The 12,302-nt window shown below is 55.7% G+C and overlaps 1 protein-coding gene across 4 annotated transcripts in view; it reads left to right on the top strand.

The window, feature by feature from the left end:
• ABR (ABR activator of RhoGEF and GTPase) overlaps window positions 1-12,302 on the top strand; it is a 186,652-nt gene that overhangs the window by 166,980 nt on the left and 7,370 nt on the right. For all 4 annotated transcript variants that reach the window (XM_065910848.1, XM_065910849.1, XM_065910850.1 and 1 more), the window contains 3 exons: window positions 10,561-10,620; window positions 10,896-11,005; window positions 11,702-11,841. In XM_065910848.1, coding sequence (XP_065766920.1) covers window positions 10,561-10,620; window positions 10,896-11,005; window positions 11,702-11,841 — 310 coding nt within the window. The remainder of the gene's footprint in view (window positions 1-10,560; window positions 10,621-10,895; window positions 11,006-11,701; window positions 11,842-12,302) is intronic.

Raw genomic sequence — 12,302 nt, 5'->3', positions numbered from 1 at the left:
AATTACCCACTCCAAAGAGCTTCTCTCGGGAAGGCAGAGGCCAGCAATGTGAACCAAGATGTTTCCTGCCGAGCTCCAGAATAGGGCCACCTGCTCTAAGATGGGGTTGGTGCCCCTCTATTGCTCAGGAGGGTCAGGGGTGCTACCCAAGAAAGGATGGTGGTGGGGGAGGGCTTTTTGGCCCGCTTGTCTGGGGAACCTTAGGGTTCAAGAGGGTCCCTCTCTTCATCATCTTAAATGCATCCACTGGGCAGTTCCTGGCACCTCCCAGAGTCTGTCATTTAACCTGACAGTTTCCTTACAGGTAGCATCAGGTGTGCAAGCCACATGCTTGTCCCCAAGGCTCAGTCTGCCATTTACTGGCTGTTCCAGGCATGGACAGTACAAGGGTATTTAGGGTAGAGAGATGTCTCAGGCTCATTTACTTTTACTCCATCATCATTTCCTTCGGCGTCTGGCTGTGGGCATCAAAAAAGATCCTAAAACCTCAGGCAACAAGATATCTCTCCTGCCCCAGCTGCCCACCTCCCTGCCCCCTTCCCCGCATCTGGCACCCACCCCACACACCTTATCCACACATCTTATCTGCTGGAGGGAAGGGACCTGCATCCTCTCTTCACCGTTCACACCCCCATTCACACCCCTATAGTCATCCCTCAGCTGCAGGCTGGTGACCCACCGCGGGCAGCCCATCTCCTCCTGGTCCGGGCCTCTGTGTGGGCCCAGGATGGTGTCCACCCTGTCTGGTTTGGGGGCTTGAAAGGCAGAGTAGTGAGATCTTCTTGTGCTCCTCCAGCCATTGTATTAATGCACATCCCCCTGAGGGAGAGGACCTTACTCCTGGGGCTTCACAGGTGGTCTCTGGCTCCCCACTGCTCCCACTTCTTCCCTTAGCTGGCTCCCGAGAGGCCTGTTTTGATTCCACAGAGCAGGAGTCCTCCACTCTGAGAATCTGATGACAGTTATGGAGCCCCGCCCAGGCCCAAAGCCAGACATATGCACAAACTCTGTGCTGTTTCAGGCTTCCCTGGTGGCTCAGATGGTGAAGAATCTGCCTGCAGTGCAAGAGACCGGGGTTTGATCCCCGGGTCAGGAAGATCCCCTGGAGAAGGAAATGGCAGTCCACTCCAGTATTCTTGCCTGGGGAATCCCATGGACAGAGGAGCCTGGTGGGCTGTATAGTCCATGGGGTTGCACAGAGTTGGACACGACTGAGCGACTCCTACCATCGTGTGCTGTTTCTGAGAAGGTCACAGATCCCCTGCTCTTAGTGCACTTGGCAAGCTGCTGTCTCTTGGCTCCTGGGGAGGTTAGAAGGGGCTCTGGCCCTCTCCAGCATCTCTCCCGTCCACAGGTGGCTTGGCCATGCAGCCATGCCGGGCTTGGTGCCCCGGCTTTTGGATGGCCTCAGCCCAGAGGGAGCTGAGCCTGCCAGTGCTGCCCAAGCCCAGTGGTGCAGAACTATCCAGAGGTCATAAGGTCCCAGGAGAGCAGATATTTTGGGAAGAGCCCAGAAACTTCTGCAGGTGTCCATTTGGGGGAGTTGCCAGGTGCGGGTCAGGGCACACAAGTCTGGCCAGGCCCAGTCCTCTGCTGAGTGGCCTTGCTGTCTGCCCAGATTATCGGGAGCTAGTCAGCAGGTGCTGTTTGGGCTTCCTTTTCTCTATCAAATCGCGCTGGGAGTTGTGTTCTGACATCTTCCTAGCGCCCAAGGAAATACACATCCCCGTGTCTGGAACCCACCTGCCCCAATCCCCAGGAAAAAGCCAGAGTTAGGTCTGGTTCCTCATGAGCCTTAGACTAAGGCCCCATTGTCCCTGGCCCCCCCAAGTTGGGCCTGTAGAAGTGGGAAGTGACCGTGGACTTCCCACTAGGGGGGTTCTTCTGCAGAGAGGCCAGGAGGGCCCCATAGTCCCTCAGTGCTCAATCGTGTCTGGCTCTTTGTGACCCCATGGACTGTAGCCTGCCAGGCTCCTCTGTCCCTGGAATTTTCCAGGTGAGAACACTGGAGTGGGGTGCTGTTTCCTTCTCCAGGGAGCCCCACAGTGGTTTCCCTGATTCTGCTTTGGCTAAGAGAACGTGGAACTCATGCCTGGGCTAGAAGCTGGAAACCCTCTCTTTCCTGGACGGTGACCAGAGCCAGGGTCCCACAGCAGCTACAGCTCCTCTTCCCCTTGAATGCCTGAGTGTCCCCTCTGTGCTCTTACCCCCTCCTTGGAGCACCCCCACCTCCAACCCAGGAGGCCAGAGAAGGAAAAGCATCGGGGCCGCTAGGAGTCACAAGGCCTTGTCTTTCTAATCCTGGGTCTGTTGTCTTAAGTTGCTGTGTGACCTTGGGCAAATCTCTTCACCTCTCTGGTTCTCTGGCCTCAATATAATGAAGGATCTGAACAGGATGATCCCCTAGATCCAGTTCATGTGATGATTTTGGCCATGTCTCAAGATTCCTATGCCTAAGCCTTAAACTCTCAATACGCTGGGAAAGTCTGGGTGGAAGAGGTCGCAGGGCTACCCTGGGCCATGGCCAGCCATTCACTCACCACAGGAGGAGAGAGGTGAGCAGGAGTGTGGGGCTTCTCAACCCCCATCCTGAAGGACCCCTGGCTGAAGGACATTGCTTTCTCCAGCCTACACACCCCATTCATTCATTTGGTCTAGGAGTATTGATGGGGCACCCTCACATGCTGGGCAGTGCAGAGGCAGACCAGGGCAGAGAGGCCTTGCCCTCATGGAACTTTCTGTCCATAGGATTAGTCAGGCAACAGATGAGATCATTTCATACTGCACAAGTACTGTGAGGAAGATAAAATTGGGTAACAGATCAGAGAGCAAAGCGGAGGGGAGAGGCCTCACTTGAAAAAATAATTTTGAACTAAGGCTTAAATGACACAGATTCTTGAAAGATCTGGGAAGGGCCTTCCAGGCAAGGTGAAAACCCTGAACCTGGGCAACCGTGGTGTGTTCGGAGGCAGAGAGAGGCTGCATGGAGCATAGGAAATGACCTTGGACAGAGTGGGCAGCGGCCTTGGAGGAGTTGAGCATTTAATCTAAGTGCAGTGCGAAGCCGCTGGGGAGGTTAAGCCCTGTTTTAGTGATGCGGGCACGTTCTGAGCATGTACTGAGTTCCAGACATCTTCTTGCTTATCTCTTGATGTGACTTAGGTGATAATTCCCAAGATGCTAATAGGCTTAGAAAGTGACATGATGAGGTCCCGTGAGTGGCTTAGTGCAGGAAGTGCTTTCACCTCTCATGCCCCTGTGCAACCCAGGGCTCACTCGAGTTTTCGGCTATTTCTCCACTGTCCTGGTGGTTGATCACAGAGCCCTGTCTGGATCAAGGCTGCGTGCCCTTGGGTGGGGAGCTTCCGGAGGTGTGGAGCCCCACCTCGCAAGCTGAGCCTAGAAATGGGCCTGCAAGTGGGGAGGACCTGGGGAGAATCCACCAAGAGGCCCCTCAGAGCAGGCACAGGCCGGGGGATTGCTGTGCCCCGTTCCCACCAGTAGGCTCTGCGCCCAGACAGTGTTCCTGGCGGGGCGGGGAGGATGAGGTCAGTTTCAGAGGAGGACTTTTCATAATTCTTACCAAACCGCTCCAAGTCCAGAGGGAGGCCCTGAGCCCACAGCAGTCCCAGAAGCCCTTGGCCTGTCTGGCTGCAGCGTGATCTCCCCGGATATACCCCGGGGAACCTCTCGCTTGGGACTCTGACCTCTAAGGTGGCCCCTTCCCTTTGAGGACAGAGCTGCTGGGGGCTGCCTCTGTGTCGCCTTAGCCCTGTGCATACATGCTCAGTTGCTTCAGTCATGTCCCTACTCTGTGACCTCCCTGGACTGTAGCCCCCCAGGCTCCTCTGTCCATGGGATTCTCCAGGCAAGAATACTGGAGTGTGTTGCCATGCCCTCCTTCAGGGGATCTTCCCAACCCGGGGATGGAACTCTTATCTCCTATGCTTCCTGCATTGGCAGGCGGGTTCCTTACCACTAGTGCCGCCTGGGAAGCCCTGATTTAGCCCTGACCAGTTCCTTTTCCTAAGAGGGACCCAGCTGGTGGCCCTGAGCTGGGCGGGGCAGCTTCCGGGCTGTTGGTTGCAGGCCTGATTCTGGGGTGAAGTCTGCAGGCAGGGCGGGCAGTAGAGGGAGGGCACAGAGCTCTGAGGACGCCGGGGCCCCAGGGCTCGGGGAGAGATGTGCCCACTCCGAGTTCTGTCTGTGGCTGTGCTGGCCTGAGGGCTCAATGGCAGCGCAGGGCAGGCTGAGCCCTGGAACACGGGTCACCGTGGATGCTACAGGGCTAACCTGGCTTCAATAAAAGCCTGATTTAGAGCTGCCGACCCCTGCATATGTGGGCCTCTGGGAACTTCACAGTTCTGGGGGGAGGGGAGGCGAGCAGAGGCCAAGTGGCCTCATGCTGGTGCCACAAGCTGTCCTGTAGCTCACCCTGCAGGTCGGGGCCAGGGGGTGGGACAGAGCTTGCTTGGCCTTATGGGGGGGTGCCCAGCCTCTGGGAAAACAGGGTGAGTTTACTAAGCCTGACCCTGGTCTCCCCCTAACATGGCAGGGTGCAGGCCCGACACCCCGCTCCTGCTCCGCCCTGCCTCTCTGCAAGTGTCTCTCGGACAGCCACGTTGACAGAAGCCTCCAGTGCCCTTCCCGGGGGGTGAGGGTTGGGGGAGGCAGACTCTTGGCAGCGCCATTGTTCCGCCCGTTGCCAGCCCGCCCATGCCGCTCACGCCTGTGGTCTGCCCCAATGACAGGCTGGCTTCAGTGTCCCACGGGGACCAGCCCAGAACATGTGGATGCACTTGGGGAAGGGCAGGGGAAGGCCAGCCAGGACCGCCACCGTGGCCTGTGATCCGGGAGCCCCGGGAAACGTGTGCCCCTTGGACAAGACACCTGGCTCAGGGCCCGGTCTTCACGGCCCAGCGCTCAGCCTCCGTTCCCCAAAGCACAGCCACACACCTCTGCCTTCTGTGTATGTGTTTTTTATAAGTTATTCATTTTGACTGCACTGGGTTTTTGTTGCTGCATGTGGGCCTTAGGTGTGATCGGGGGCTACTCTATATTGCGGGGCACCAGCGTCTCATGGTGGCGGCTTCTCTTGCTGTGGAGCACGGCTCTAGGTGTGCAGGCTCAGTAGTTGTGGCACATGGCCTTCGTTGTCCTATGGCATATGTGGAATCTTCCCAGACCAGGGATCGAACCTGTGTCCCCTGCATTGGCAGGCGGATTCTTAACCCCTGGATCACCAGGGAAAGTCCCACCTCTGCTTTCTATTCAGCGTCCCGTTCACCTGGGACAGTGACAGCTTCGGCTGTGCTGGTTCACTGCGCTTAGTTTTCAGGAGCCCTAAAAACAACTCTGGGCTTCGAGTGAAGTCCACGCCACCACCCAGGACAGTCCCCGGGTGCCGAGGGCAGAGCAGTGTGCTCAATGAAAGAAAGGGTGGAACTGGGCCTGGGAGGGCCAGGAGGTCAGGGGTCGGGCCCAGGAAGGCGGGCTCCTCAGGACCCGTGGGGCTTGTGCTGGGGAGCTGACGGTGATACGCTGATGGAAGGGGCTCAGCGCCAACGTGGCTGTGGGGGGGGGGAGTGGGGGCCCCTGTCACCTGCAAGCCCCCCGTGTAATGCCAAAGTAACCACCGCTGCTCTGCGCCCCCCTCTGCTGGGATTGCAGCTGCCAGCTCTGACGGCTCACCGCCCGCCACCCTCTCCTCGTGGATTAAAGGCGGCCACGTGAGGCCCGGGGTGGGAGCCGGGGAAGGGGCGGCAGCAGAAATCACCGGGAGACAGTTGAGCGAGCTGTGTGGTGGAGGGAGTGTGGGATGGTGGGGGTACAGTGCCCACTGTCAGAAGGACTCTGAGGGAGCAGGAAGGGGGCCCCCAAATTCACCGATACCTCCCAAGCACTGGGAGATGGCCGTGAACAGCCCTCTAGCCAGAGAGAGGGAGGACTTTGGGGGTCTCCTGTCCCAGGCTGGGGAGAAACGGGCGGGAGAAAAGGCTTAGACCTCTCAGAGGGGACCCCTGAGGGCATTTCTGAAATGAAGATGGCACCCACCACCCAGAGGGGTTTGGGTCCCCGCAGGGCGGCCTCCTCTGAGCCCCCTGCCAGGCTGGGAAGCCCATTTCCTGTCGAATGTGAGGCTGCTGAGGCAGAGAAGGGAAGGCGGACTCCCAGCCATCTGCCAGGTTCTCTGGGAGACTGCGGACGCCTTGCCTCGGATGCGGGATTCCCTTGGGGGATGGCGGTTCTTTCGGGGACATCAGTCCCAGAGGGCAGCAGGTTTTCCTTGGGAGAGGTCTGAACATGTAGCCAAGACCTCACTAGGTCTAAAGGCAAAGGCAAAAAGGACACAGTTGAGCCGCTCCCAGAGGCTGTGTTTAGCCACCCATTGGTAACGAACGTTCTCCAGGATATTCTAGGACCTGCTTCTGTCTCCTGCCTATGCTCCTTGGGGGTGGGCTCGTGGCATTTTTGTGACCTGTGTGGTGAAGGAGGCACTCTTTGATGGGGGATCTTCACAGCCCCACCTGTCCTGCTCCCACAGGTAATCTGGTGTCTCCCTGGTACCTGGTCCCCGGGTGTGGGGACGGCACCTATCTACTGGGACTGGATGGTGAACCATCAGGTGTTCCTACCCGCTGACATCCAGGAGGCTGGCTCCTCCGCCCCCAGCACTAATCTAATCAGGAAATAGCAAAGTCCACTTTTCCCAGGGGTTATAAATAACCACAGCAGTTCAGACAGCATCATTTCTCTGGAAAATGTGCCATGTCCGTCTCTACTCCGCACCCTCCCTTCTCTGTATTTAAATGACATCCTGAAATAGACTTGATTTCTGGAGTTCTGCTGGCCTCCCAGGAGACAGGGCTGCGTTGTTGGGGCGCCGAGGGGCTGGGTTGGCCTCGCGGGTGCCAGGGCCACACCTTCTGAGGGAAGTTGGGAATAGGGTGGTGATGGGACTCACGGTAAAACATGACCGGTGCTACCTTACCCAGACCTGGCCTGGGACAGACGACAACAGCAGCAAACAGTGCAGGGGATAGGGTGCTAGTCTGGCAGAGCGGCAGAGGGGAAGTGAACATCCCTGAGGCCTGGAGTTCATCTGGGAAGGCTCTCTGGAAGAAACAGCGCTGGGACCAAACCTTTGCATCAGGCTTGCGAAGGTCCGGTCTCAGATGCTTCCAGGAACACGTTTGGTTGCTACTTGGCATTTGGAACAAAAGGGGGAGGGAAGGAATGAAAGAATCGCACGGGAGACGACCTGCCAGCACCCAGGTCAGCCTGTGGTGCCAGACGGTGGAGGCCTCATGTCTCTCTCCCAGATAAACACTGATCACAGCAGCTGCCTTGCTGCCAGAGGTGAGGGCACCAGGCTGGGTGCTGTACATGAGATCTTGCAGGTCTAGCCAAGCCGAGTCAAGGGAGACTTGAATTTGCACCCCAGCTCTTACTTCCTAGACATGTGGCAGTGGGCAAACTCCTGATTCTTTTTAAGCCTCAATGTTCTCATCTGTCGAATGGAAACAGCTAGGAGGACTTACACCTCTATGTTATGATGATTGATTGAGATGCTGTAGGTAAGGGGTTTGTCCTGGAGCCAGACTTACAGGAAATGCTTACATGTCTGGACAGTGTTCCTGTTTCCCATAGCAACACTGAGGCAGGGGAAACTGAGGTTCCAGAAGGTTAAGAGACCTGCCCAGATTCACACAGTTGAGTAGAAGGTGGACATTTGGACCCAGATCGGCCTGATTCTCAGTCCTTGCGCTTTCCCAGCCTGGGCTGTGTCCACATGCTGCTTCAGGACCAACCCAGGGGGAGCTAGGGCAGGGGAGGGGCCTAGGGGCCAGGACCATGGGATTGACCTGAGGTTTACGCTGATGCCAAGAGAGACCTACATGAGAAGGGGGTGGTCGTTCCAGAGTGTGTCCCCCAAGGGCAGCGGCCGCCTCCACCGACAGAGGGCAACGGAGATCTCTCTACTTCAGGTGGCCACTGCTGGGGCACAGGGCTGGGGACACCCTGAGGCTCTGTGTCCAAGACCTGGCATTCTGGAGGCGATAAAGAAGCTGTCAGGGGCAGCCGTGCCACACGCCTTGGGACATAAAGGTTAGGGGAGGGAGGTTTCAGGGGCCCAGGAGGACTTGGCCCGGAACCTTACAGAATAAAGGGCTGGGGCAGCAGCCATCCGGTGAGCCCCGCACTCTTCATGTTTGAGGAGATGCTCGGTCCTCTCCACACGACTCTCCCTCTGCCCTGTTCTCCATTTCCTCCCTTCTCCAGGCAGGGGACTGCCAGCCAGAGGCAGGGCCTGGGCTCAGGTGCAGGCCCCCAGACCCTATTGGAGGCTTAGGTGCCCCCTGTCCCCAGCGGGTGTCTAATGATAGAAGATGGGGAGAAGACTTACCAATACCTCAATACCTGTTAGAAGCCCCAGGGCCCAGCCCGCGCTGGGCGGACCCAGACTCTAGTGAGGGGCCTGTTAGAACAGGCCTTGGGGGTAGGAGTCGTCCAGGGGTAGGAGGGCAGGAGCATTTAAGAGAATCAGCTTGCAGATCCTCAGCTCCCATAAGTGCTGCTGCCCAAAAAGTGACTCACCAGAGAATGGCCTTACCCCACCCCTTGCTCTGCAGAGGAGCCCAAGCCCCCCCGGAAAACCCTGCACAGGGCTCCCAGGGCCCCTGGTTGGCAACAGGGGCCCCCTTAAAATGTTGACGTGGGAGTTGAGAAAGTAAAAGACTGGGTTTCTGATCCTTTCACAAATCACATGGTTTCCAGTTTTTTGTTTCCACAAAAGTGGCAGAATTGTCAGCTGAGAGACCATTTAAAATAAATATTGATGATATGCAATTTAAAGCAAATACCGAGGAAAGAGGTTAAAGAAATGCAAACATTGCTATAATAAAACTATTTTCAAAAACAAAAGGAAAGGAAAAAAAGGACTCCCCTGGTGGTCCAGGAATTAAGACTCCACGCTTCCACTGCAGGAGGTGTGGGCTCAATCCCTCGTCCGGGAACTAGAATCCTACATGCTGTACAATGAGGCCAAAAAAACCCCAAAAAACTATTTTGAGCCCCATCTGCTTTATGTGAGCAGATGTTTCATCTTTTACATCTTTAAAAACCAAACCAAAAAAATAAAAGTATTGATGCTGAAACCCCATTTCACCCTAGCAAAAAATAATATTCATGTACATACATGAACTAAAACAGATAAAGCGCTCTACCCAATCTCATTAAGAGTTGTAGTTCCACCAAAATGGTACTTTGCTGCTGAATGTTTATTAAAATTTTTAATATGTTGGTTAAATTTTTTATTACATACTGCTAATCATTGTAATAGTGAATCCAGAATATGTTTTGAACATTTGGAGCCTTGTGGTCTCAGGAAATTTTTCATTTCTATTTACACAGATGTTTTCGTTGAAGCAAAATAGAATAGTGTGAAGAATAAAAGACTTTAAAAAAAAACACAAATGAGGGCATAATTCTTTGAGTGAAATAGTCTAGAAACACAAAATCAAGGAGAAAAAAGGAATGTTACAGGTTTCTACAAGGGAAAGAAGAACTTGTTTATGTGTTTTTTAAATGGTTGATGGTGGGTATCAAATCACTATGGAATTTGGATTCCACTGAATACGTTTAAGAGAATGATATAACAGTTTTGTTTCAAGATGTAAATATTTACATTATTCTGGAAATTATGTTCTTTGCAGCTATTTAAACTTGATTTGGAAATATTCAGATGTTGACTTAAAAATGTGCCAGGGTGCACATTGTTTTTCCAAGTCACTTTATGGATGCACAAGGAAAAACAGTTCGAAGGCCCCTGAGCCCGAGGAACGAGTCCTGTTTGGTCACCTGTGAGGGGTACCTCTGGGCCTCCCCTGCCATCTCCACCTCCCTGGGGCACCTGCGCAGTTTGGGGGCCCCCTCTACAGCGTGTTTGCTTCCTGGGAGACCAGCCACTTACCTGTTATCTCAATGAGTCTTCACAACAATCCAGCAAGGCAGGGTCTTTACTGGCAATGAACAGACTGAACAAATGAGGTTTAGCAAGGTTAGAAACTTCCCAAGGTCACCTGGCCAGAAGTGGCTGAGCTGGGATTCAGACCCAGGGCTCTTCTTGACTTCTGCGTGGCACCGCCTCCTGTTCACGACCTCCAGGTACATGGGCTGCGCCTGAAGCGTACCTGACTCCAATTCAGGCAGTTGAGCAAGTTGCTGATAGAGTGTGAGTCTTAGTTTGTGCATCCGTGAAATGGGGTGATAGTACACCTCTCACAGGGCAGGGTCAGGAGTGAATGAGAGGTGATGGACAAATGTGTCTTAAGAGAGCACCCCACCTCCTTCCCAGAGTGGGGGGCATCCTTCACTAACGGGGCAGGAAGGACCTGGGGCGTGGAGCCCCTGAAGGACTGATGTCAAGATGAGCATCAGCCCCCAGCTCCGTCTTCCTGAACTTTGACCAGCGTCTGAGCCTGAGCAGCGGGGGGAGCTCTGGTTTGGTTTCTGCTGTCACCTCTTTCTCTCACCTTCTCTTTCTTTCTTTCTCTGCAGCTGGATCCACAGACTGTAGAAACCAAGAACTGGCACACGGATGTGATTGAGATGAATGGGGTGAGACGGGAGCGACAGGAAGTGTCTGCGCAGTGGGTGGGCAGCCCAGCCTCTGGCTGGTGCCCTGGGGCGCTGTCCCTCCCCCAACCCACCCACCCCCTGCTCCCTTCATCCAGCCCCTCCCCCCTCTCCTCTGCCTGCACCCTTCCCATTCCCACCCTGCAAGTGCTTCAGGGAGCCCCCCGGGTGCAGTCCTGGGGGGCCCCCTGTGTTTTGGGGGGGCACTCCTTGGGCACTCACTCCCTGGGGGTTGTGCCTGCCTTGCCCCCAAGCAGATCAAAGTGGAATTCTCCATGAAATTCACCAGCCGAGACATGAGCCTGAAGAGGACCCCCTCCAAAAAGCAGAGCGGTGTCTTCGGTGTGAAGATCAGCGTGGTGACCAAGTAGGTACTGCGTCTGGAGTCCCTGCCAGCCCTGCCCTCCAGGGCCCCCACACATGTCTGTCACCCTAGCAATCACCCTCCACTTCAGTAGTCACAGCGGCCACTCGGATGGGCAAAAGTGGCCGGCAGAGGGGTGTTCCCTGCCTCACAAAATGCTTTAGAAATAAATGAGCCAGCACTTAACCACTGGGAGATTACATGTGAAAATCCCAGATCCTCAGCATCCTGTAATAAATGGGGAGATGTGACAGCTGTATGTCTATGTCTTGGTGTGGCAGCGGCCGGCTGGAATCCAGAAATGGCTGCCCCCCAGGAAAAGGCATCCTTCAGCCCCCTCCCCTCCCCTTGTCTCCAGGGTCTGGCCTACCCTGCTCTGTAGGTGACCCACTGGGTCCCCCGTAGCATTTAAATGTGAGCCCTCTGTTCTGAGGAATGCTGTTACTTCAGTCTTTGATCTCCTAAAACTTCCCGCCTTTGTCCCCTGCGGTCCCTCAACACCCAGGCCTGGGGTGGGCTGTGTGTTGGGGGGTGGGGTAGCATGGCCTCTTTCTCAGCCCTGTCCTTGTCCCCCATCTCCTGATCCCAGAGGCCAAAATGCTGCAAGGCCACAGTTTGCAGAGAGGGAGGGGCTACATGTAGGGATCACTGGGGGCCCCCTTCCCCTCCCTCCCCTCACATCCCCTACCCCAACCCCAGGCGGGAGCGCTCCAAGGTGCCCTACATCGTGCGGCAGTGTGTGGAGGAGGTGGAGAAGCGGGGCATTGAGGAAGTTGGCATCTACCGGATATCAGGGGTGGCCACAGACATCCAGGCGCTGAAGGCCGTCTTCGATGCCAGTGAGTCTGGGAGGCCCAGCCGGGCGGCTGTGGGGAGGGGCACTCCAGCAGGCTCCTCGGGCTGGTGGGAGAGCGTAGCAGAAGCAGGAGGCTTCTCCATGGAAAGGCCCTGATCGGCCGATGGCAGAGGAGCCTTGGACTGTGCGTTCCGGCCCGGCATGGCATGGGGTGGACCATTGCTGAGTCCTTGTGACATGGCCTGCCCTGCATTTTCTCATGTAATCCGTTGCCCTCCAGTCTTGCCTCGGTTGCTACAGATAAGGAAGCAGAGCCTCAGAGAGGCCAAGTACTTTGCCCAGGATTACTCAGTTCATAAGCTTTGAGCCTGATTTAAACTCGGATCTTGCTGACTCCAGAGTCTGTGTTCCTGGCTTTCTTGCTGGCCTCCCGGGCTGCAGGGAAACTAAAGAGCTTTGAGCCGGGCTGGCTCCTGCACCCCCGCCTTCTCCGGTTACCCTTCG

The sequence above is a fragment of the Muntiacus reevesi genome, chromosome 18 (assembly GCF_963930625.1).
Source record: "Muntiacus reevesi chromosome 18, mMunRee1.1, whole genome shotgun sequence".
In the NCBI taxonomy this organism is placed as follows: Eukaryota; Metazoa; Chordata; class Mammalia; order Artiodactyla; family Cervidae; genus Muntiacus; species Muntiacus reevesi.
Note: the sequence above shows the minus strand (reverse complement) of the source record. Positions and strands in the feature narration are given on the sequence as shown.